The 27047-nt window shown below is 41.0% G+C and overlaps 1 protein-coding gene across 1 annotated transcript; it reads left to right on the top strand.

Annotated features, from left to right (window-relative positions):
• The first annotated feature begins 1425 nt into the window (after positions 1–1425).
• LOC118783430 (glucuronokinase with putative uridyl pyrophosphorylase) lies at positions 1426–19202 on the top strand. The gene is made up of 23 exons (XM_036537302.1): positions 1426–1556; positions 4155–4261; positions 4559–4603; positions 4737–4890; positions 5139–5210; positions 5321–5409; positions 5589–5745; positions 6321–6398; positions 7843–7934; positions 8606–8711; positions 8882–8961; positions 10178–10246; positions 10523–10583; positions 10791–10807; positions 13493–13550; positions 14983–15075; positions 15318–15378; positions 15752–15865; positions 16107–16164; positions 16611–16679; positions 16898–16961; positions 17215–17286; positions 18345–19202. The coding sequence occupies exons 1-23, from the start codon at positions 1500–1502 to the stop codon at positions 18432–18434; spliced, it is 1863 nt and encodes a 620-aa protein (XP_036393195.1). The 5' UTR covers positions 1426–1499; the 3' UTR covers positions 18435–19202.
• The last annotated feature ends 7845 nt before the right edge of the window (positions 19203–27047 follow it).

Raw genomic sequence — 27047 nt, 5'->3', positions numbered from 1 at the left:
GCACAGAGGAGAGAAAAGGCTAAGTCTGTCATACTGTCTTTACAGTTGAAAACATCTTTTTAAAACCCAGTCTCCAAGTTTTGGCCATTCAACTCCATTTTCTCCATGGGGTTGGTCTCACTCCTGACAATGCAAGGGTAATACTAATTGCCTCCATAAGCAGGTAAGTGCTATGCAAAAGAGATATTTTGTTATTTTATTATGAGTTTGTGTTACACCTGTGCCAGTTAATATGTTTGAAATGTAGTATACCTGTGTCAGAAAATAAGTTCAGTATGTGGAGCTCTCACATCCACATAGAAAAGACTACTTCACCCTGTTCATTATTGTGGAAAGTGTCTCTGTGATTGTGTTCACAGGCGTTTTTAACAATATTTTACATAACACCTGTAAATTCATAGCTTTATGGAGGTTAGTTTCTGTAGTGTCAATGTCCAAGGGCACACATGAGCACAGAAGGTTTATTGTAGATTTGAACTACTGAGACATCAAGGTCACCATGTGGAGCTGTGGTTCCCCGGGTTGTGCTTTTGGTGAACATGGAACTGTCCTGTACAGGCTGTGCTGTTACAGAATATACAACTTTAGTTACTCAGGCTGCACTGTTGGTGAATATAGAGCACTGGTTCCTCAAGCTATACTGTTGGTGAATATAGAGCGCTGGTTCCTCAAGCTATACTGTTGGTAAATATAGAGCACTGGTTCCTCAAGCTATACTGTTGGTGAATATAGAGCGCTGGTTCCTCAAGCTATACTGTTGGTGAATATAGAGCTGTGATGACCTGTGAAGCCTGGGAATGTTTTTCACATGCAGATAAGAAGAACTGTAACTCTGTAAAACTGAAGCAGACAATTATGATGAAAGGAAAGTGGGGTGTTGTGGCATCCTGAGTCAGTCCTCCAAGAGGATCAACTGTCATCAGTCACAGTTTTGCATCATATGCAATAAGGCTTGCCTTTAAAGATTAAAAGGGTAGCCAGATCAATGAATTTTTGCACTATTGGCCATAAAACACCTTATACCTCAGTTGCAATATTATGATTGGTAAAAGTGAGTTTTATGGTATGCCAGACATTGCACTTATAAGGTCTAGTGTCTTTAATATCAACTTTGCATCATAGAAAATAAGGCTGGTCCCTATGTATATAGTAGATGACATTGTACATGTCTTGCTGTAAGAATAAAATGAATAATATATATCTCTAATATAGCTAATAAATTTCTATAACTAATGTATAATATATACTTATTCAGAATTACATTCGCACGTCCAAGTGTATACAATGTATTTCAACGCATTTTTAAACACCTTTATTTTGAAATTTGCACACCTAGCAGCTACCGGAAGGAGGGTATTTTTTTCTTCTTCTTCTCCTTCTTCTTCTTCAGGGCCGCCTTACAGAGAGTTGAACGACTCAATGTCCGAATAGTAGCGTTTACAAAGTATATGTGTCTGTCTTACTGAAATCAGGCCCGGTGTTTTCTTCGGTACACGGCTATGATCTGCCTCTTATTGGTTGCAGGCCACAACACCGTTCTTGAGACCCAGATCAAGGTACGCTTTAAGTTGCTTTCTCTGTCAGCTTCTCACGTCGCGCCGTCTTTTGAAGAACAAGTCGAAGTTTAATGATGAAGCTGTCCATTGTATTACATTTGTCAGTACTGACTAAAAATAGGGATCAACCTCAGCTACATCCACTTCCTAGTCAAATAAGCACTACTACATTGCCGCCCCCCGCCCCCGCTCCAAAGTCTCCTCCAAAGACATTCAACCACGAGTTAGCTAGTTTACAGTCTTCATGAACTCGATAATCTTTGGGACTACACGACCACAGTTATTGATTAATCATAACAACGACGCTAATGCTTGTATTTTCTTTCATTTCTTCTAAGTTATGTATTGACAGCAGTAATTTAAATGCCGTTACATCAAGCAATTACTGCTTCAAATATTGCGTAGTACCTAAACACATACAGTATGAACTATTTCTTTCTTTTGCTCGGAAAACGACAAATACTTTTAATTCTGAGTACACAAATGTATCTGCTAAAGGCAGCGTAAAGGCATAGCTTCCAGTATAATGTAGAATACCATTGTGTACATTGAGAACCGCTTTCTCTTCAAATCGTAAAACGACGATACAGCCAAGGTACACCAAATAATTTAGGAAATACTTATGTATCATTGCCTTGGCATGGTGTGTGTCCAGCTAGGGTGAGCACTTGTGAACCAAAGCGGTAATGTATTCAGTGTAATCTGGCTTAATTTCTGTAGACGTGACTTTAATGATTGTGTGTTAGTTGCTTGTAGAGAATATTTTCTACGAGTGATTAGATGTTGTTATTTGTTAAAAGGACTATTGCGGAGAAATGATTTATTTTGCACCTAAGGAGGTAAAATGAATGGGTTACAGTTACGTTGACCATACTCTGTTGCAGTGAATCATACTGTATTATGCAGGCCTTTGCAAAGCACTGACATCCTATACAGTTAATGTAATTAACATCCGGTCGGCAGCAGCCATCGCAGCTTGCTAGTTAGTGATGCCGGGTGAGGGTTGTTGCGCCCTCAATTGCTCCTGCTCAGGGAGTCTGTGAAAGTGTTGGCTTCGCTCTTGGCTCTTTTCATAACACATCACTCTACGTTATTCCATTACATTACTTTGCTTAGCAGACGCTCTCATCTGAACCGACTACCGTAGCACTATAAACATGTCCATAAGCTCAAGGTTACAGCAGCAATGTCGCACTAAGGAACAAAACAAGCAAGATGTTGTTTCCAATGTAATGGTGGTCCAAGCATTGTGTCTGTTGAGGCAAGATAAGGGGGGGGGGGGGGGGGGGGGGGGGGTACATGGCTGCAGGCGCATTTGTTGGTTAGATGGCTTGAGAGAGAGAGCAGTGGTTCTGTAAGCTCTACTATGAAGATTTAGTCCAGTATTAAAAACTGACATTGTGTCTTATTCATTTGAGCATCTCTATAAAAGGACATTACAGTAGTCCAAGCTATAGCTGTTTTTTTTTTTAATTTAGCCAAGGCCTAAATGAAAGGATTAAAACAAAATTCCCATCTTGACATATTTTTTGTGTGAGATTCAAAAGCACAGTCTGGGTCAGTTGTAACCCAAAGGCCTTTAATAAGTACATTCTGAGTCATGTGATAGTCTAGGTTAAGTGCAAAATTCGCTTTGGTTCTGGAAGTTTTTTGGGCCCCAGAATTTTCAATTTTCTCTGTATTCAGAAGTAGGAATTTTGATTTCATGTGCAGTTTTGTGTCTTCTGCATACTTCTGGTCTTGAGATATGGATAACCTATCCTACTAAACATTTGTCACACCCATTTTCAGCCTGCCACGTGGTATGTCTCATGTCTCTTGGTAGAATTATTTAGCTGCTTCAATTCCCCACACGGGCACTGCTGGTTTACCCATAGGCACGGTACGTGACCTCAGTAAATATCCAGCTGTATAAATGGATGAAAGTTTTCTCTGGATAAGAGCATCTGCTAAATCTAATATAAAACATGAACAGTAAAGGCCCTAAGACTGAACCCTGTGGGATGCTGAACATGGGGAGCTAAGATAATGCGCTTCGCCTTAGACTAGCAGTTCAGGACAGGAAGAACAAGTGCAGTGAGGCAACTGCAAGCAGAAGACAGGAAAGTCTTTAGATTTTATTGCATTGGCAGCATTATTGGCTGAGTCGAAAGCATTTTATTGGTGTATGAGAGTAGCTCGGTCTGCACTATTGCATTGAACTGTTAATAGCATATAAAATTGTACTTTCAGAAATGTTATGAGGGATAATGGCCTGCACTGCATTTTTGCAGCGCATTATTGTAACTTTTAACTGAACTATTATTATAGCAACACACACTGTTGTGGTCAATTGCGCTTGAAGTTGCACATCATACCAACTATAATATTGCATTGAAATGATTATACAGGATTGTTCAGATAGACACTTTAACCTGTGATACTGTTTTATGGGGAGAGGGCAGACAAACCAGTTCAGATAAAAAAAAAACAGAAGCAAACATTTGAAACAAAAATGATATACATTGTTATGTTTTAATAACAATGAGAATAATTTTGAAAATGTATCATTCTGTGCCGCAGTGCTGTATGTTTTAGCCTATGTCTTTGTGTTGTCAGAATGATGGCACAGGTCTGTACAGCCACCTAGTAGGGGTACCCAAAGCCCTGCTTCCTGGGGTTGGAGGGAAGAAGATCCTAGATTTTTGGTGGGAGACTGTCAACACGTGAGTCATGAGAGATTTTATATTTTACTTATATCAAAATATGAGGCAGCTTACTGCCAACTTGCACTTACGACCTCTGTGTCAGTCATGTTTTAAGGCTTTCGGTGAGTAGCTCTGTAGGTAGTCAAAGTAAAAATGTAGAGCAGTTTTTTTTTGCTTTTTATCAAGTAATCTTTATTAACTTATTAATAAAAAGAGACTTTTTTCACATGTTGGTACAGCTGAGGATAAATAATGATTAATAGATAATATTAACATTCATGCATTCACACAGTGTACTTCTCTGTCTCTGCCCAGGCGCCAGTTGTTCAGTGAAGTCTATCTGGTCACAAATGCAGATAAGTACGTTCATTATGGATTTATCGTTCAGTTTTGCTTGCAGTTGAAGGAGTTGTAAATTTCAGTCAGCAGTGAATCAGAAACATAATGTTTTGCCAATGGCTGTATGTGTGGTGTGTATCCTGTCTAACTGTAGGTACAAACACTATGAACGCTGGGCAACAGCCAATGACTTCCCAGTGGAAAATGTGGTTAACGACGGCAGCACCACGCTCGAGGGATGCCTCGGGGCTGTGGCTGACCTGGAGCTGGCCATCCGTAGCCGGAAGCTGCAGGATGACATCATGGTGGTAAGGCATGGAATTTCATGCCTTGACGGTCTTAACTTCTGCTTCATAACATAATTTTATTGATAACAAATCTCTCTTAATTGAATGCGGTCGCTTAAATTTGTCAGTCTGCTTTTTTGTTGAAAAATCAATCAAGGTGGTGAACCAAACCTGGACACCTGTAAAATGGGAAGAACTAGACTGGATACATTCCCAAAGAGTGCTAGGAGATAAGGAAATCTGTGAGGTACTTTTGTGTGTGTCTGCAGATTGCAGGAGACATGCTCTGCGCAGACCAGAACTTTGACATTGCTCAAGTCCTTCGCTTTTTCAGGTCCAAGGTGAGAAAACTTTCTTACTCCCAAGTGACTAAGTGGACATGTTTGGACCTTTTCTGACACTCTTTTTTGGCTGCAGGTAAATGAACATTATATCTTCTTATGTGCCACAGCCTGGTGAGCTGGCCATATTCTATGAGCTCGAGGAGGGAGAGAGGACCTCATCAAGAGGCATTGTGGAAGTGTGTCCTGAGACCCACAGGTGAACATAGAATGAGGATTATTTAGAAGTCCTTAACTTCTTTGTGAAGCACAGCAGTGGTGGTCAAAATATTTCAAGTATTTACACTCAAGCACAGCTGATCGCAGAGTCACAGGAGGAGATGTGGCACTGGTATTGGAGATAACTGCCATTCATGAGGTGACTGCTGTGTGTTTCAGGATCACACAGTTTCTGGAGAAGCCGCAGGAGGGCCTGACAGTGTCCCGGCTGGCCAGCGTGGTGTTTTACTGCCTGCGCAAGGCCACTCTGCCATACCTCTCCGACTTCCTCTCTCTGTGTCCGCGCGCCCAGGACAGGACGTTTGGGAAATTCTGGGTCAGTGTGAATGGGGCACAGCCTTTGACGCTCATAAGTTTCACAGATCTCTTTGCCAAAGCTGTCAAATAAAGGAGTGATTCATGAGCAGGGGTTAAAAGCCTTGATGATAATGACATGATGAATATGAGTGGACTGTGCCACTAGGTGCTGTGGCTGACCTAGTTAACTCATTACGGTAGTGTTGCTTGAAGTCATATATTTTTTTAAGATATGTTTTGATTTTTGTATGAAACCAAACCAAAACCAAATTTTCCCCTGTGGTTATGTGCTGCATGTTGAGCATAACAAACATTATTTACCAGGTGGTGATTATTATTTTAAATCTTAAAATAAATATTTGGGACAAGCACAAGCTGAGACCTATGGCATGGGTCCCTACAGCCCAGCTGCATCACCTGCCAGCAATGATCTGAAGGAAGAAGTATGCTGTATAATTTATGCAGTAATTCTTTAATTATCTTAAAATTTTAAATGGAGTGCTTCGCAGTGGGAGGTCTGTCAGTATAAACTGCAGATGTAATGAGCTTATACTGAAGAAGGACCCCTTAAAAAGGATTTTTGTTACCCTCCAGGAATGGCTCATCAATGAGCAGAAGCTGCCAGTGTTTGGCATGAAGTTGCCCACAGGTTTCCAGCTCATCGGACAGGTGGTGAGTACCTAAAACATGCATTATTAGGCTATTGTATTTTTGAGGCATAGTTATCTTTCACTTCTCATTTGAAGGCTCATCTAACTTCTAGTTACAACCCCACATTTTGGTGATTGAAAGTTTCTCTGAGGTCCTATGACATATTACCTCTTTTTATGTTAGCATCAGAGTACAACTAAGTAGCTAATACACCAAACCTGTGTATCCATTCGGAACTGGTGTTCAGTCACCTCAGTGTTAGACAAGTAAAACCTTAGGAGATCTAGTCATTAGACTGAACTGACTTTTACCTCAGTGCTGTATTGCAATGTAGAGGTGTTGAAAGGTGATGTCATAATAAATCCAAACAAAGTGGCTGGTCCAGATAGTATAAGGGTCATGTGCTGAACAGCTGCTACAGATGCCTGCGTGGTGTCCCCTGTGAACTGTTAGCTCTGTCTCCGTGAGAGCATTCCATTCCAGTTTTATGGAAATCTTCCATCATCTGCTCAGTACCCTAAAAAGTCTTAATCAGAAACATATTCATCCCACAGCTATAATGGCTATAGCTTTTGATATTAGATACAGTATGTTATGTAGTTAGCCTGCTTCTTTTTGCAGTATGAATGTAAATTCATTCATTCTTGAAATGCCTAAATTGAGTGTTTAGGTGGTGTTTGTGGGCTTCTGTAGTGCTTTGATAGCTTGTATGGCCTCCCTTAATTGATAGAAAGTCGAAAAATAAAAGTAGAACTTGCTGCTGATTTTGTAACTTATCTTCTTTTTAACTAACGTGTGAATTGGTTTGATTTAATAGCTTGTGCAGCTCAGCCATCTTAGCAGTGCTATTCACACTGTACACAGATGACTGCAGGAGTACAGATCCTGGATCAGTGCTATTCACACTGTACACAGATGACTGCAGGAGTACAGATCCTGGATCAGTGCTATTCACGCTGTACACAGATGACTGCAGGAGTACAGATCCTGGATCAGTGCTATTCACCCTGTACACAGATGACTGCAGGAGTACAAATCCTGGATCAGTGCTGTTCACGCTGTACACAGATGACTGCAGGAGTACAGATCCTGGATCAGTGCTATTCACGCTGTACACAGATGACTGCAGGAGTACAGATCCTGGATCAGTGCTATTCACGCTGTACACAGATGACTGCAGGAGTACAGATCCTGGATCAGTGCTATTCACGCTGTACACAGATGATTGCAGGAGTACAGATCCTGGATCAGTGCTATTCACACTGTACACAGATGACTGCAGGAGTGCAGATCCTGGATCAGTGCTATTCACACTGTACACAGATGACTGCAGGAGTACAGATCCTGGATCAGTGCTATTCACACTTTTGCCAGTTATGCTGCAGACCGTGTCGTGTGTAAAATCAGGCTCCGTATATTTTATGTGCGGTTGTTGCTCTAAAGGAGTTTGTGTTTCCTGTCACAGGGGCTCTCAGACTACAACAAGTGGCTCACTCACTACTCTGCCAAGCAGCAGGAGTTGCCTGGCAAGCCCATTGTCTGCCGATCATATGCCAGGTAAAGCACACTCTCTCAGACAAAATGCACAACAGTTTGTGCTCCAGTTTTTCCAAGGTGCTCTCGAATCTGAAATTTAAGAGGGAACAGCAACTGCAGTACTAGTGGAATTGATTCTGACTGTATTATCACTGGAGTTGGCTTGCATCATCTGACTGTAACATAACTGTGGTACAATACACACTGCAATGTTTTGCTGTGGTCCTCAGGGCATTTCATCTGATATCTAGATATAGGTAACCTCCCACAACTGAGTAAAGCTTTTTGTTATGACATGCTGTCATACTTTGTGTTTTGATCACCACTGTGGCATGCTGATTTTAAGAATGCCGTTTTGATTGTTTATATTTTTAAAATGAGCTCTTTAAAGGAACTGGTTTTCCATTTTATGCTGTTTTAAGGTAAACCCCATGCCTCAGCAAGGTTAATCTCATATGGTGTATCGACTGATCCTGTCTGGTCATTCTCTGTTTGAAATCAAAAAAGTAACTGGAGGTACAGTGCCACCTCATATATTATTGTAGGTGTACTTCCTTTTAAAGGGAGTATGCAGCGACTGTGTTTCATTTGTTGGGGGAAACCATATTTTATAGCTGCTTCCGTGTCATGCAGTGCCAGCCCTTGTTATATTGGAGCACTTCTTCAGTAGATTTCACTGTTTGGTCCTGTAGAGTTGGGCTGATGGGGAATCCCTCTGATGGCTTTCATGGTAAGACCATTGCCATGACAATCTCCAACTTCTGGGCTGAGGTCACTCTGACAGAGAGCCAGACCCTGGTGAGGAAACCTGTTTTCCCCTGTCAGTAGTTTTTACAAATGAAAGGGATCCATTGGTGATGATGCCAATGATGATGATATTCATGTGTGTGTGCATGTGTGCGCGTGCACGTGTGTGTGTGTTGTGTGTGTGTGTGTGTGTGTGTGTGTGTGTGTGTGTGTGATATTAGGTCCTTCTGCCTCACCCCCTCAATGACCCCACGGAGTTTGGAAGCTTGCAGGATCTGTTCTGCATAAGCCGCAAGGAAGGGTCAGTAAAAAGCCAGAAAGGTTCTGGTTTGTGTTTCCTATTTCCATTCAAAAAGCAAAAATTCAGTGATCACGGTTTAAGTTCCAGTCATGAAAAAGCCAATGATATCCAGATATATATAATGCTTGGTGTCATAGTCATGGCTAGGAATCTGTCTCTACTTGTTTTCTAACACGTATTTCAGCGCCAAGAGGGCGATATAGCTTAATTTTTTGAACTGCTTGGTAAACAATTATCCCATTTCGGCACACCACAAATTAAACACATAGGCATGAAAATGGATTGATTATAGATGGGTGTTTACATACACTCAGACTCTTATTCTTTAGCAACATAGACAATACGACAAATAAATTAAATATTTAGCAGAAATGTGTATACAGAATATCTTTTTGTCTAAATGGTGGATATATTGGCGTGTAAAATTTAAAAGTATTTGTTTAAAAAGCATCTGAAGTCTTTTTTATGACGATGATAATTTTGTCAGATTTCTCAAATTTGTGATGCAAGACAAATTTCAGATAATATAGCAATAAAATTATCATTGCCATCATCATCATCAACATCATGAATAAGCCTTCAGATGCTTTTAAACATTCCACAATTCCATCTCCCTCTGAGAAGCAATTTACAGAGTTTAGATAAACTATCAGCGAAAATAACTTTCAGATCAGATGTAGTTGACTGTCCTTGCAATAAAAATGGAGTGTGGAAAACATAATGACCTTTCACATCTGTTCATGTGTCAGTGACCGCAGATTACAGATGTCAGATATTTTGATCAGATTTTGATTTCATGCAGGTCAGAACTGACCTGCATGAAATAAACCGGTTCTCTCTTTATCTGACCTTCAGATAAACCGTGAGAAGTTGATTGTGTCATAGAATTGCCCGGACGTTTATTCCATTCCCCAGCCATTTACACAGCTGTCAATCTCTGACTTTTTGTGGCATTCCAGTTTGTGATTGTCTTTTGTATGTGGGTTAACGATATATTACAAGTTTAGCATCCTTTGGTATGTAGCATACCTAGCAGATATTTTTGCACTCGCTCATTAAAAGAAATGCTTCTTGATATTGATCAGGTGTCCACGTGACTGCAACAATTTAATGTTTTGCATCGACAGTAAAAGTGGCATATACAAGGGCAGGACTTATTCACAAACTGTACACTCTCCACTGTGTGTAAAACCACCCCTGTGGGTCTGTCACCTAGGTACTTGGGAGGTCTGAGACTGCTGCAGGCCACCTGTAAGAAATTTTACCAGTTCTGCTCCAAACAAGGGTGAGCTACAGCTCTCTGTGTGTAGTCTTGTCTAGTTGTCCATTTGTCATACTGGTTAGAGCACTGGATTCCAAGCGTGGGGTTATGGGTACAAACCTCAGATGGGATGCTGAATGCAGACCTGCTCCTCTTACAACCTCACTGCAGAGGTGGAGTGTATAATGCATTGGATTTGGAAAGCTATTAATGCAGTATGTAATAATGTGATGGACCTGAGGGTGCATGCAGCACATTGCAGTCATGCTGTTGCTGAGATCCTGCTCTGTGTTGTTGCAGTATCGCTCTGACAAAGCAGAACTTCACTCTGAAGTACGACACCAATATCCCACGGCAGGTGGTGAGTCAGCCAAACAGCAAGCCCAGCCAGACTATTGCATCATTCACCTATATTTCATGTAATTCATACTTTGCAAATATACTATTGTCTGAGCCAATGTCTGTACCTGTTTGAAAGCCACTTTAATTGAGTTGAAGCTGATTTTCTATCCACAGAATGTTGTGATTTTGGTTACAGAACTGTTTCTCTCTGTCTGTTTTGCTCCAGGGCCTTGCTGGAAGTAGGTAAGCTGTGTGTGCTGTGAGGAATCACATTCAATTTTAAGACAAAATACTCATATATACAGTATTAATATATCTGTAAGTCTGGCTCCTTTTAATAATTTTGGAGCTCAGTTAAAGATGTAGGTGTAGAGGTTAATTTATTTTTGAACAATGTGAATGTAAATATTCATGACATATCATGCAATGTTTTGTACTTACTGTTCTTTGGTTGAACTTGTATAATCAGATAATGAATAGCAAAGGGTAAGGCAGAAATCTAGCACCAATATCTGTCATGTTAATGATTTCTAAATGTTTTTAAACATGGCTAATATTGTTACAATTCTGTAATTAAGTGTACATTTGGACAAAATATTCTTTGGTCACTAATTCAGCTTTTAACCATCAACAGCTGTTTTGCCTGGTTTGCCTGGTAGTTGTGACATCACCTTTTAATGAGTTATACAACAATGTGCCTTTAGCTGAGAGGACAGTTTGTGCAAACTCTGCATACCCCTTGCGTAATTTACTTTTCATTTTTATTAATCAAATACATAAGCTCATTCAGTGATGGGGATGCTAATTCCTTGTGCAGTTTTACAAACCAGGCATGCATATAAGAACATAATAATTTTAATGACAAGATGCCCATCATTATCCCTTTAGTTTTCAGCGTGTCTAATACTATATCAAGCAGGGTAGCGAATAAATTGTCTCCGGCTCCACTACAATTCCTTGAATTCCATGTACTAATAACTGACTGCAAGAAAAAATACATTTTAATGTCAGTATGACACCTACCCTAAGCTAACTTCCAAATTTACCTTCTTATTCTTACTGATGGAAATCATATTGTATGAGTCCCTTTTATAAAATGAAAACGACTCAGTCATATGCACGAGGATTCTCCTTTGGCTAGAGATTAGGGCCTCCTCTTGCGTGGCTTTTGCAGCACCAAAAACGTGGCAAGAGAACTTTGGTTTTTCTTTTTTTTCAATGATGGCTGCTAACCATGCTGTAGCAAGCTGCTGCGATAAGGATTGTCCTACCTTCTCTGCCTGCATGCAGATTGGGTGTGAGGCTTCATGCATATTCTGTCAGTATGACTTTGGGTCAAGTCTTATAGTGCAAAAAATAGCCATTGGCCAGCATGTGAGTGTGTCAGAGGTTTGCTTCCATGCTCCTGCATGACTGCAGAGGTTGCCATGGTGAGAAGAGCCTAAGGTGAAACTGAGCATTCCGAAAAGGGGTAAAAGTTGTATAAAGGAAAAAAGGTTTTTAGAACAGAACTACATCTCTGTTTTAGGAAGAATTTAAGAGATGCAAAATATTGATATGTGCATTTTATTATTGAAACAAAAGTTATTTAGCATTGACCCCTGGCCATGGATTTCACTTCAATGAACAGCTCTGCAATTCATATTAATTTCTGAAGAGAACATACAAGCGAAACATATTTAATACAATATAATGAAAAAGATTGCTCTTTATCTTTCTCCATAGGTCATGACATATTTTAACTGAAGTACTGTTTTTTGTCATTGAATTGACCTTTTTAATAGTTACCAAATATTTATTCAAATATTCAGGAGATATTCAGGAAATAGTTATTGAATGACAACTTAAAATATATTAAATATAAAACATAAAATGTTAAAAATTACAGCAGTGTCCAAGTTGATATTTTCCACCTTGCTTTTATTGCAGGTGCTGAGTGAGTGTTAAGGGGTAGGGAGATGCCCAAATGCAGGGAGTAGGAGAATTTAAATGAACCTAAAAATCCACAAGGGGGGAGTTTTGTCCAACTTATGACCTAAGCACAACTGTAGCCTATCCATAATACCAGCACACATAACAGGGTCAATTAGGTAGTAAAGATTTATTGAATACTTAGGGGATATTACACAGATATTAATATAGTAACAATACTGGATGTAATTCTGTTACATTTTAATTTTACATTTTACATATTTTGCTACAATGGCTGTTGCATCAGCTGCACTTATGCCTAAATAAAATAAATAAAACTGGAATAACTGAATGCAAGGGAATAACTCATATTTATGGATAAATGGTATTGGGTTAAGTTATATCAAGACTATGAACATTTTTAGCCTTTAGAGTTATTCTAAAGGCTAAAAAAAGGTCGATTAGCGTTATTATGTAGCAACTTAGGGATTTTATCTACTTGCATATCTGCTGTTTCTGTAGTATTAAACATGGACGGGTATAACTGAGCTGGTTAAAAGGGTCCTCTATTTCTGTTATAAAAAAGACTTGGACAGTTCTCATACTGAATAAATGAAGAGGTAACTGCCCTGTATCTTTAATTATTTTTAATTCTAATTTGCGTGTAAACAGATCTTCAGTATTTCTCCAAAGTAGTTGACAGTTTCCTTCTGAATCATTAATGATTATGATTATGATATGATTATGATAATAATACTCATATGTCTTTATATTATCAGACCTTCTAGTCACTTCTAAGTGGCTTCTTTCAAGTCCGATCCTTATTCTTTATCACTTGCCACAGTGAAACATTAAATCGTAGTCTGTGGCTGACTATTGCGCTGGCCTTGTTCTCACATAAATTTAATTTTTTAAAAAGGATACATTGTGAAGACCTTTGAGTGGCGGACATGATGGTAAACTAAACTCTTGGTCATACTTTTATGTTTTTTTGATTTGCAATTTTTATTTTGACAGTGCAATTGTGTCTGCTACTCTGAAGTGCCTGATGAAGTTCTACAACCTAACAGACACCGTATGTATTACGTTCAACATCTTTTGCAGCCACTGTATGTTAAGAGGTGACATAATAAATTTGATAATCTATATATTTTGTAATGGGTGGAAAATTTCCAGCTGTAACAAACATAGGCAGCCTTTATACTGTTAGCTTCAGTTATTTCACTAATTATCGAATGACCTTTCCCATGTATCTATGTGCTGTATCCTGCATCTCCAGATGGAATGTAGATAGCTTGCTACAGTTGTGTAATTTGTATATGGATCCTGAGGGCCACCAGTCTGCAAATTTTTCAAAAAATTGTGTCATAGCGTTACTGGTAACGCTTCATATTGTGTGAAACCAGGAATCTTGTCAGGACCCTATCTGCTTTGAGAAAATCAAAGATTTTAATTAGCAGGGTAAAAATTGATGGGAAAGGTACACCACCAAAATAAAATCTATACCAGTACTACTCACTGTGGTGTATTCATCATCATTATAATACATACAGAGAGTGAAGTCTTCTGAATCAATGAATAAAGCTTTATTTGATATTGCACATTTATGTATACTGATATGCATGAGAAGATACAAAATCCATGTGTTCCAGGGAATGTAACAGATGCAGAAGAGTTATACAGTTATAGCTGAATGACAGCTTATACAGACATACTGTAGTTGGATGATATACAGATATATTGTTGATTTTGTTATTTGGCAACATGGCATGGCATTGGCTAAAATTTAGTTTTGGTAGAGAAAGACCTAATTGAAAATGAAAGTTGACAGTGGCAAGGAAAAACTCATTTTCTTCTTTGCTTTGGAAAGGAAGAAACCTGTAGGAATTCCAGGCCCCGTGCCTGTGCGCAAGCTGGAGAATGTGGGAAGCGGTAGCCCAGGAAGTAGGTTATGTCCAGGAGAAACTAAAGACAGTTGGCACGATGGCGTCTTTGGGGATAACAAGGCATTATTATTTGGGGTCTGAAGAGAGTGGCGATGGGATGATCATGATTTGATGAGGTCTTTAGGTTATATATGGTGGAGGTGTTCTGTTCTGGGATTTGGGGCACTATCTCAGAGGTGTATGGTGGGCATCAGCCATATGGAATAGGGTACTAGGTGTGAGGGAGCAGGGGCAGTTGGCGAATCTTTTGAGCTTTTGCTGTATGGAACAAGACTCGGTGTGCTGTGAAAATTCAATGAGCACTTCCTCTGGTGCAATTCTTGATACCAGATTTTGGTAGAAGGGGCAGACATCTTGCATGTACCATTTTCCTGCCATGGTTTCACCCTTATTTGGGCCACCCAGTTATTGAAACTAATGGCTAATTAATTCCACTCTATGCAGAGAAAACACCATGAGTGGATTTAGAGAATGCTTACTGTGTTAATATTTCCACAGAGTGTATGGAGTAGTAAGAGGACTTACCCTTAGCCATTGTATGTACCCATTGCTGTATTTCAGGACCTCCCCAAACCCATCCGAGCTAACTTCATCCTCAGCGTGGAGACCGATGAGCTCTTTATCACAGCTGGTCTGCAGGACAGGGTGGTGCAGGTTAGTTATCACTTATTTTCCATCTTACCTGGCGTAGGGTATATACTTACCATCAATTACACCTGTGAGGAGGGTGCTGTCAGCAACCTTAAAAAAAGCTACAACGTCATTTAGTTTTTATTCATAAGTTTTTATCATAAACGCTCAGGGTGCATATTTTTCTCTGCATACTAATCAGGTTGTGTTAATGTTGATTCTATAACTGATGCCATTTCTGTGCATTTTTTCATATCCAACTGCAGGTCTATGAAGGGTTGGTGTATATGGATTTCAGCAAGGAGCTCATGGATGAAAATGGCTATGGTACTATAAGTTTAACTCATGAACATGTCAAACAGCCTGCTTCTGAAAACACAGGGACATCTCTGTTACAACTGACTGTCTGACAGGTCATGGCACTGTAGGTGAAAAGGGGCAGACGTCATTTGCTTGTTTCAATCCAATGATAGTGGAAATCTGGACCACCTGCTTTAGGGTTGGAGATTGAGATCCTCCAAATGTATGGAACGATCTTTGAGTCTTTTATTTGTCTATATTGACATCCCACATTTTACATCAACGTATATTAGCACATGGTCGGCAGATTATACTATGGATTAAGGAGTCTTGTTCAAGATTTCCTTATACACTGTAGCACTTTAAGAAGTCAAGCTTGTGTGTGTGTTTTTTTCTACAGGAGAATACATTCCCATGGACATTAGCCGTATCCCTTCGCTTTGGCTAGCCTACTTGAACGACCCCAGCGACTCTGGCAGGATCCACAGCAATGTGCGTCAGCGCTGGTTGAACGGTAAGTCTTCCCAGGGGCTGCTGATGCAGAAAAGGAAAGAAAGCAATTTTAGTGTGTGAAGTGAATGTGGATCAATTATGCGATGCGTCAGGTTGGCTTTTCAGTCAATACAAAGGGAAGTCAGCCTGGATTATTTTGGGTAGCTGGGTGCTCGGGGAGTAGCTAATGTGCTGTATGCCCCTGTCTCCCCTCGCTTTGTCGCGGTGCTGTTGATTCATACTCCTTGTCTCTCTCTGGGTAGGAGACCCTGATGTTGTCCAGGCCATGAAGTCTTTCGCTGAGCTCACAGACCAGGCCAGGTTGGTGTGAAACATTCACAGTCATACCCTGTGTTCTGAATTGTAGGGTGTCGCTTGGGTCTACAGCTGAGCATAACTCAGTTACTCAGTTAGGTTATTGTCATTTAGCAGACGTTCTTAGCCAGATTGTCCACCGCAGTGCATGTAATAAAGTGGCATGAAAATTTGCACAAGCACACCACCTGTAATCACACACGAACGAGCATCAGTGCCAAACAAGAGGTCAGTGTGTCAAATGTGTGCCTAGATTGACATGTAAGTGCAAAGCAAGAGTTAAATTTGTGGACAATTTGTCATATGAGTGTTCTTACACTGTTAATCCTTTCGTATACAGGTGAGGTTAATTCACAGTCGATAATGATGAATGATGGAGGACAGAAATTGAAATCAGGGCTGTTTCAGTACATGTCTAAGCCTGTAAGTTACCTGTTTGTTCTGATGTACAGGACGGCCTTACAGAGTGGGGACTGGCACAGGCTGGCTCAGCTGATGGACCAGAACTTTGAGCTGAGACGGTGAGAGCGTCCTGGGGGTGCTGTTGTTCTACTGTGATCCAAACCCTAATGAGCAAATCCTACCAAAAAAAAAACAAAAAAAAAACAGCAAAGCAATAGTAACGTTTGTTAATATATATCACAGTTCCCCTCATCCTGAATGTGTGGGGTATATTCACTGCTGTGCCTAATGTGAGATCCTGTCGATTCTGAGATGTTATTCTCCTTCTTCCCCTCAGCTCAGTATACACTGATGAATGTTTGGGTCCTGGAAATCTCAGGATGGTCGAACTTGCAAGACAGGTATTACTGAGCACCTTTCCCATATACAGGAATATACATTTTATTGTTATAGGATTTAACAGTTTTGTGCATGTTTTTATCATTACTGTCATTATTACAAATGTGTGTGCGTGTTTGTGTGTGTGTGTGTGTGTGTGTGTGTGTGTATGTGTGTATGTGTGTATGTGTGTGTGTGTGTGTGTGTGTGTGTGTGTCTGTGTGTGTCTGTGTGTGTATGTGTGTGTGTGTGTGTGTGTGTGTGTTGGCTCTGCAGTTTGGCTCTGCAGTTAAGCTGCCTGGCAGTGGTGGAGCTGTGGTGGGGCTATGTTTGGACACTGACAAACTGGTAAGATCTACTGGAGAGAGTTGCAATGTATATGTTGAAATTCCCTGATATACATGGGCCTTTCCATACCAGGTGTACAAGCTTAGAGAGCCTGTCTGTCAGCAGCTACTGACCTCAACTCTTTGACCACAAAGTGCACTTGACAGCACCCAGTTTTAGCTCTGCTGTCATGTGTAGCACCCCATTTAACTGGTAATGATGCGTGCTTTCCAGAAAAAAAAGATCAAACACCCTAATTCACATTTGAGAGGTAACCAGACAGTGGAGCAGCCAACAGATTTATTTCAGCTTCAGTCCTACACCTTAAATCTGCAAACCACTTAATGTAAGAATAACAAAAAATGCTTTATTCTTTCAGATGAATAGCAGACTCCTGTTTAAGAAGGCTCAGGTGACATAATGGCTGTTTAGAAACTGATAACCTGGCTTAATAGGCATTATCTTATAGGACAGTGTTTCTCAACCCTCTCCTGGAGTACCCCCTGCCCTGCATGTTTTAGATCTCTCCCTGCTCTAACACAGCTGATTCAAATGATCAGTTTGTTATTAAGCAGCTTCTGAAGTTCATAACAAGTTGATCATTTGAATCAGCTGTGTTGGAGCAGGGAGAGATCTAAAACATACAGGGCAGGGGGTACTCCAGGAGAGGGTTGAGAAACACTGTTATAGGAGTTTCCCCTGTCTCCACACGAGCTTACAGTCCCATATTCCAAGAAACATTTTCAGTGCAACCTTTAGAGTAATTTTTAGTATCTTTAGTTAGTATTTCACCTTTGGTTGATTTTCTTCTGGGTCATTATTCAAATAAAAGTTAAAAATGTTTAAATGACTGATTCCTGAACTCAGCATATCAGCCCTAGCTTACCAGCCATTGGCACCTATTGTGCATTTGACCAGTAATGGACTCCCTGAAATGTCTCTAATTTAGTCTAATTTAATATAATATATTGTGGAGCCTAATTAACATAGTATGAGTTTATTCTTATTTGGTAAAAACATGATTCCTAGTAAATGGTCTTGAACTAACTAATGACAGAAAGCGCTTTATGTTAACACAGGTGGAGCTGAAGAAAGCTTTCCAGGAGGCTGGCTGTGTCTTCTGTGAGATAGTGCCTTACAACCCTCTCTGCACCAGTGCACACAACTGAGGCACATAGTGGCTACTCGGTACACTTGTGGGGCTCCTCCATTATACAACAAGAAAACAGGCCTGACAGTGAAAGGATCATTTGTACATGTTTCATGTGCCCTTCATTTGAACTGTCTCTGTATTTTCTCGCAGTAAGTGGACGGCAGACTTACCACAATGTGCTTTTTAGAGCTTTGATTCCCACAAACTGGTAAAGAAAATCAAATGCCGTTAAACTGAAATATAGCTAGAGTCGCTATTTTGAAATTATAATTAAAAGTCATTGATACCATATCTTCCTCAGGTTCTTTGTGAGCTAGAAATACACCCAATAACTACCAGTCTGTGGTTGCAACCTTTTTGTTATCATTAAGGCTTGAAAACAATTTTTTATTGCAGTTTCACCCACCTGCCAGTATTTTTGGTTGGACGCAGGCCAGCATTTTAAAGGTACCATGGCATTTTATCATTTTGTTGGTATGGCTTATTTTTAAAACAAGCAAGGCAGTGTATGGTATCGAGAAGGGGTTATTTAAACCACAGCTGCAAGATCCCATTCCATTAGGGCAACTTCAGTAGTCTTTGTAAGACATTCCCTTGCTGTGGTTTAATTAAATCTGTATTAATACAGTACTTGTTTGACAACAAACATGACTTTTGTCTGTTGTTCAATTAATGGAGGAATGAGCTGACATTAATTTCCTCTCATTTGACATACATCTTGTTAAGAAAGGGGGACATTTAAAGCTGCATACCTATTTACAATGGGGCAGTGTCTGTCTGTCTGTTTAGGTGTATGTCCAGTCTTGGGGGAGGGGGGTGGGGGGGGGGGGGGGTTGTGGGGGTTGCAAGAGATAGAGGGGGATGAATTCTCAGAGAAACTAGCAGGGAGGGGGAGTCACAGGGACACGCTGAATAGCTATTTTACTTCATAAATACATGTGACATAACTATTTGTCAATAAATCAGTTCATGTTCAAAATTTTATATTCAAAATATCATGTTCAAAATTGCCTTCAAAAGGGGAAGGGGATAGTTTGGGATGTTTTGTCCAGAGGAAAAAAATGTGACATGTATCTTAGGTATACACAGCTACGACAACAGTGTTCTTTAGTTAAAGCCATAAAGATCATTGGGGGTAATTAACGGAACTGTGATTAGATTACATCTTGTGTTCCTGTAATGTAACATTGATGATGATTGGTTGATGGATGGCCTTTATTTTTTAACATAAAGTGAGTAAGCATAGTCAATTAAGCTGAAGTTAAGCTATTCATTAAAATAGTTACATTATATAAAATTATGTTATGTTTTCCTATGTTATTTTCAAAATGTTGTTTACTCGTTGACACTTGGCTGTGTCACATCCTTTTGAAAATTAACCTGGGAAACTGGGAGAAAAAATCCTTCAGTCTATGAAGAGATACTGGTATAATTACTATGGTGTAATAATGTTATGCATTCTAATTAAAAAAAAAAAAAAACATACCATCTACAGGAAGTGATGGAACTGGATCTAAAAATGCAATCAATTGAATGTCTTTAGATAGAAGCCAAAACTGTATGTCTGCAAATATATGTGTATGTTCCAGTGTCTTGTTCTGAGCCAATAAAATGTAATAGGCCAGCCTAATTAATGTGTACTTTGCTGTATGAATGAATTTTACACCAGGAAATAAATATAATTGCTTAAATATGGTCCTTGTTTTTGAATGTAATGCCTCTTGAATCAATGACTTTGAGGTATGTGGTTGTCTTTGATGAAATATTTTTTATTAATAGCAATAACATTTCTCCAGAGTAGCTCAGTGGTTAAGGCATTCCTGTTGAATACCTCAGTACTCCTGAGTGCAGAGATAAGCATGGTGAGATGGGCCTAGTACTGTATATGGTTGGCAATTCCAAAATAGGGTTGTATAAAAATAATGAATTAGTTGCTCAAAGTCCAGTTATATAGTATCATAAGCGTGAATAATCAATTTAGTAGTGTCCTTGATGAAGTCAAGAGAGTTTGTTAAGTATGATCTCCCTGTGCAAAAACCATGTTGACTACGCTGTATGTTACTTTTTTCCAAGAATAATTTGTGGAAATCTCTCATAGTGGAGTTCTCTGGATCAGTGCGATCCCTGTTCTTATACGCCAGTATTACACAGCCTTGTTTCCAATCATCAGGAATTTCATCAGGTTTACGTGACTGCGTAAAAAACTTTGTTAATGGATTAAGAATGACCTCTCCCAGTTCTTTCAGCACTCTTGGGTATATACGTTTAAGGGCTGCTAAGATAATTGCCTTTAGTTTTTGTAATTTTTCCAGTAATTCACAGTCCCTTATGTTAATATTATCAGTCATTGAATTTTTATGTGGTATATGGCTCTTTATGATGAGATTGTCACAAAGCACTTTACAGAGCACTGCTTCCAGAGGTAGTCATAAAAATAGAAAGGGAGTCTGAAGGAGAAAAGCTATGAAATGACTTCCTGACCCCTTGCAAAAAACAGGTTTACAGACAAATTGCCTCTGGAAGGGGGAGTAACATGGTGCATTAAAAAGCAATCATTGACATCCTGACACATTATCCCAGTAACAGAGGCAAAATCCACCATTAATGCCTTCATGCCAGACTGTTTTATGATGTTGTCATACAGTGTAACATAAAAGTTATAATCTGACCCTGGTGGCTGTTAACATTTTCCATTTCCATATTAAGAAATATCTTCTCAGTCCCCCCAGTTCAAGTGAAACCCGTTGCGCTTGCTAAGGTACCACCTGTACCAAAAGCGGTGTCCCATGAGCCTAAACCCCTTTTTAATACCCCATTTTTGTAGTTGCATGGAAAATGTCCTTATAAAACATCCCCTCCTAAGGCTAGCACATGGTACAGGCAGAATTCCATGGAAAACAACCATGAAGGACTACAATCGCCCAACCTTCTCCTCCTGACTGCTTCAGAGGCTGCACCCTCGTCTCCCCTTCTGCAATGTGTACATGGTCTTCATGAACAGTAACAAGTTTCTGGAACGCAGTGGAACGCTATAATTCTTTACAGTGGAGGCCAGCAAGCTGGACATCATCACACAGCCAGCAACAGTCAAAAATTAATTCATCCTGGCTGTCTCCATCCTGAAACGCAATCATGCTGCAGCTCATACTCTGCGTTGGCCAACCATATTTTAACCCCCTTAGTAGCATTTTCCTGAAGTAACTGAAGCCCAGAAACAAATGAACAGAACACAAAAAAATGTAGTTGTTCCCAGAAATAGCTTGTTGTTTCTGGGAAGTCAGGATATTTTGGTGTGATTCCTGTAGATTCATGTTGCATGTTAGCGAAACCAGTGATGAAGAGATGTAATGTGACAGTAATGGATAAAGGGGAATACGGTGACTGTATATCAGCTGTGTGTCACTGACTAGACGGCCACTTCCCAGCCAATCCAAATTCAGACAAGCGAAGCAGGAGGAATGCGAATAGACAAAAAAGACTAGGAGGAACCACACAAAACCTCACCATTCACTAAAAGCAGGTGCAGTGCTTCCCTCAACCAAAGACACAGTGAAAGCTACCTCCGCTCAATCATAGTTTCAGGTCGCAGGTCACCGTGAGGGAGCAAACAGGAAGTGCCACCGAGAGCACCGGAATAGAAAAGTGCCACGGAGCAGTCGGACGCGCCCCAGCAGCGGCGGGTGGCGGCGGACGACGCTGGACTGGGGCGTGTCACGATCTCAGCCCGCTCCACCCGAGGGGCTCGGCGGCAGCTCCCTCGGTTCTGCTCTCGGCGCTCAACTCCCCAGTCCACCTTAACGGGGCTGCAGACCCCGGCGCCAGTCTGTCTGTTCCTTTGCCAGGGGAGCATGAGGTGAGGAGCGCAGCTGAACAAAAGAGCTGCAACCCAGATAGAATTCTCTGTGCCGCAGTAAACGGGGGGAACGCACCAGTGCTGCAGCCTGCTTTAGGCTCCAATAAAAAACGAGGAGGAGGCTCCACAAGGTATCATTTTATACTGCAGTGCTCTCTAAAAAAGAAAAGAATGAGCTGGGCAGTAAAAAAAAAAGCTTCTTAACTTTATGCAAGTATGGAGATCATGTTGGTGATTTGTATGTGAAATTACCAGATCACATGGAGAAGCAACAGCTACCTGGACTAAAACACCGGTCTCCCCCTTTCTCATTACCACACAGATGTGCACACAAGTGGACATGCATACCACATAGATGAAGATGTGTGTGCACACGAAAGGTCATACCACAAATGGGCACTCAATTGCCCATGCAAACACAGCACTTAGAGGTCAATGAGGTCATTAGTTGAAGGCATACAATGCCACACACCTACTCACAGAAGGGTTTTTCTTCCTATTTTCCACTTTTTAGAATAATATTAGAATAATATAAAAAAGACATCAAACCTAAGAAATAACACAAATGGAATTATGCAGTGACCAAAAAGTGCTAAACAAACGAAAACTATTTTATATTTTAGATTCTTCAAAGTAGCTCAAAAAAAAATTCTATTTTTTTTTTTAAAGATATTCAGACACAGGCATCAATTTCAGTATTTATATTTGTCTAAGAAACATATTTCAAGCATTTAAGCATTGGTCTTTAGATCAAAATGTCTTTGAGTGCATGTTTCCCATCATCTTAACCACGTGTGTCCAAACTTTTGACTGGTACAATATGTTCTGAGGGAATATGTGAGCTGAATTATCAATGAAGGGCTTTTGAAGCCAACAAAACAGCGTTCTGTGCTGATATGTTTTATACTAAGCTGGAAACTAAAAGGTGATAATGAAGGGACTCCCAACACCACAAGCCTGTAGCTGGTAAATCACCCAGTCCTCTTGTCTGAGCTCAGCTCAAACGCCTTAGTGCACCTTTTTCATGGATACACATCCACAGTGCTCCAAATGCCATCAAGGCTGCACGTGTGGCTTTGCTTGCTGCTACCATCACTATACATAGTTACCATTTTCTCTGATCACTAATGTAAACACTTCTCGGTTACGTATATTCAGTTAGTCAGATATGCCAGACTGCTGTCTCAGCCTGTATGAGCCATGCCATGGCGCATAGAGCCCTGGAAAAGGTGCCATTTTATACACAGTTTATTGGATTTGAGGACCCTGTTAAGGGACCAGCTGTAGAGCTACATTAAAAACACATAAAAATATAACTTGCTTGAAAGCTTGCAAACCAACATCAGAAGCAGCTACTGCATTGTGGCTGTCACATTTTGACCCTAATAAAGACAATCATATTAATTTTATCATAGTGCAGAAGGAAATAAATTACTGTCATAGCATCCATAATCAAAGCCATATCAGAAACTAGACGTAATGTACATGTCTACAAACCGACTTGGGTTACTGCATTGTGGCTCTTTGTACTGGTACGCTCTCCACATTCACTATTTGACTGAACAGTTTCTCTGGTGGCTTCAGGGTTTGTGGGCCCACAGCAGTAACGCGAACAAAAATTAGCGGGGTGAAAAAATGCTCAGTGCTGGAGAGAGATTTGTTCCCCCGGTTCAGCTGAGGGGACGCCACTGTACTGGGGCATAAGAAATCACAGCAAGGCTTCAGGCAACATCAGAGCCGTGGAAGCAGCTGACGAGAAGCGGGACCATCCTCGGCCACATGCTCGTCCTCACGTGCCCCAGCGGCGTTTATGAAAGGCTTGGAACACGCGTGCTTCAGAGCGTGAGCGTGGGGGGGCTCTGCGGGGTCAAACGCAAGCATGCCGGGTCATTAACATCACGCTTGCCGTGGCACTCACCGCCACACTCAGGATGGAAGGTGTGGAGAGACGGGGCTCAAAGCAGCCAAGGGGAAATAAAACATATACAAATTTGCCAAGGACGAGACAGGAGCCACACTCTGTGATTATAATTTGAAAAGATTAATTTATCTTAATTTTAACCCCCTCCCGTCCCTCTTCCGTATTTATTTCCTTTCCTACTTTCCTGAGTTTACCCCAAAAATGTAACAAAAATTTTCATCTTTTCAGGATGCTGAAAAAGTTATCCATGTGGTTATCCGTGCAGCTGGATTATTGTAATGCCTTGCCTCCTTAAACTGCCACTGGCTTTTAGAGTGGATTGTCAGATTTTAAAATTATTTTTAAAGCACTTCATGGTTTGGAACAGGAACGAATTGAGGAGTTTCTGTTGCCTTGTAAAACTGAACGAGTTCTTAGGTACTCTGAGAAGGGTCTCTTCGCTGTACCGATCAACAGCTTCAAAACAAAAGGCGTCCAATCTGTTTCTGTGCAGGTCCCTGTGCTGTGGAGCACTCGCCCAGACAGTGTTAGCATGGCCGTGGCTGATTAATGTGCCTCTGCGTCTAATTTTAAGTTGCTTTTAAAGACATTTATTTTAAACTTTCTTTTCATTTCATCTCAGTTGTTTTTTCATTGCTTTGTAATGTTCATATGTTGATTATACAGTTTAATGTATTTGCCTTCATTCATATTTTTCCAGTGTCTATCTTATTGCTTATCCTATTTTCATTTCTGTTTTGTCAATAATAATAATAATAATTATTATTATTATTATTATTATTATTACTACTACTACTGTTATTATTATTATTATTATTACTATTATCTGTGCACGTCTGTCTCAATTTTCCTCAATCAGTAGGTTGTCTGCGTGCCCCTCACAGCTCCCGAGAGCCTAACTCGTGGACATGGCAGAGAAACGTCACAAGTTAGGGTCTCAGGGATTGAGAGAAGTACAAATAGCTTTTCATGTAACCACGCGCTTATCAGAGCAATCATCAATAAAATGAGAAGCAACCTTAACACACATGAAATGTGCTCTGAAAAAAAAGGAAAACCTCAAAATCCTGAGTAGACACTGCAGAAAAAAAAAAACATACAGACAATGTTCCTACAGCCTGGCTTCGGAACATTTCTTCCTCTCTGCACTTGTGTGGTACCGACAGGGAGGCCACGGTCTGTAACACACAACAAGTGCAACCTTTAGCCAGACACAACATTGACCCCCCCCCCCCCGACACACACACAAACACACACATACACACAGTCACTCTCTCTCTTCCCATCCCCCTGACTAAACAATACAACACGCTGGCATTTCTAGACGAGCCCCAGCTCCAGGTAACTGAGCTGCGTGCTGTTCTTTCATTCCTACAGCCTCTGTTCACAGGCAGCTGCTGCAGCCAGCCATTGAGGGAACGAAAAACATGTCAGGCGAAAAAAGGAAGCAACTAACCTGAATAAGATGCCAAAATAACGCCATTCAGTGCAATGGCATATTAACAGACATATTACCAGCCCCTGCGTATACAAACCAAATTGTCTTCTCCAGGGAAACAAGGTAACTAGCACAGTCCTCCCTGAGCATACTGCAAACAGGTTTTAGAGAAAGACAGAGCCATTGGCTAACAGATGCCACAAATGTGGGTGGGGGGCTGGGGTGGGGGGACAAGACAAGAAAAAAACAAGAAAGTCTTAGCGTACTCACCGTATTTTTGTTGCAGAGGATGCCCCCCCCCCCCCCCCACACACACACACACACACACACACACACCACCACTACTCGTTCTGTTACAGCCTGTTCCAGACAGAGGGAAAGAATTAAAAAAAATATCTCCGCTCTCAGCTCCCACATTGACGGAGCTACCTGTAAATCAGACGAGGAGCACCCGAGTTTATGGGAGCTTCAAGGAGAGGGCGAGCGCGAGGCAAGGCGAGGGGGGGTGGGGTGGGCTGACAGGGGGCTGGAAATGAAACTGACTGAGGTGAGGAGCAGGGGGCGGAAGGATGGGTGGCGGGGCTGCAGGGGTGCGCACCACGTGGGGATGGAGACGAGGGGCAGAGGGACGCGCCTGGCAACAGGCCACTCCCATGATCAAATCCGATTAAAAAAAAAAAAAAAAGAGGAGGAGAAACAATGGACCAGCGATTTGGGAAATACCTGGAGATTGAAAAGCTGGGGATGTTTTGGCAGATAGAGGGGAGGGCTGGCAGAGTGGAGGGGTGGTGGGGAGACGGTGGGGGAGACGGTGTCTGTCTGCTAGCCTGTAATCTAGGGCCACAGCGGCAGTGACTCTGCTTGCATGTCCACGAGCCGAACGGGCTCGCCGAAGACACGCGCCCGCACTCTCCTTCGCTCGCGCTCTCGTTTGCTCACTCTTCCTCCATCTGCATCCCTCGCGTCCTCTTCTGTTCATCCCATTTTCACACGTACCTCAGAGGATGACCAGCAAACAACAACTGCCGTTCTCACAAGCAGGCATCAAAACAAAATAACTGCTGAAGAAAAAAAATGACACCTTGTTCAATCAGTCCTCTCCATAAGCCCCTCTCTTTCCCTCTGTTTTGGGTTTGTTGGCTTTCTTTCACCATTCTCTTCCTCCATCTCTCTCACTCCTTTGGTAAAAAGCATGAAAGGCTTGCAAAATTAGAAGGACACAGAAAGGAACAGCAATTGTATCGTACTGTAGATAAAACACACTCTTTCGCCAGGTCCCAAGCTCCCTTGATAAATCCACATCCAACAGCAGGGGGAAAAAAGTCGGATATAGGAAAAAATCGTTCATTCATTTGCTCACACAGCTGTACTCATTTAAAGCCAGAGGCCCACTCTGCTGCAGTATCACAGAGAGAGA

Source organism: Megalops cyprinoides, chromosome 9 (genome assembly GCF_013368585.1).
Source record: "Megalops cyprinoides isolate fMegCyp1 chromosome 9, fMegCyp1.pri, whole genome shotgun sequence".
Classification (NCBI taxonomy): domain Eukaryota; kingdom Metazoa; phylum Chordata; class Actinopteri; order Elopiformes; family Megalopidae; genus Megalops; species Megalops cyprinoides.
This window is presented reverse-complemented; position numbering and strand designations above follow the sequence as displayed.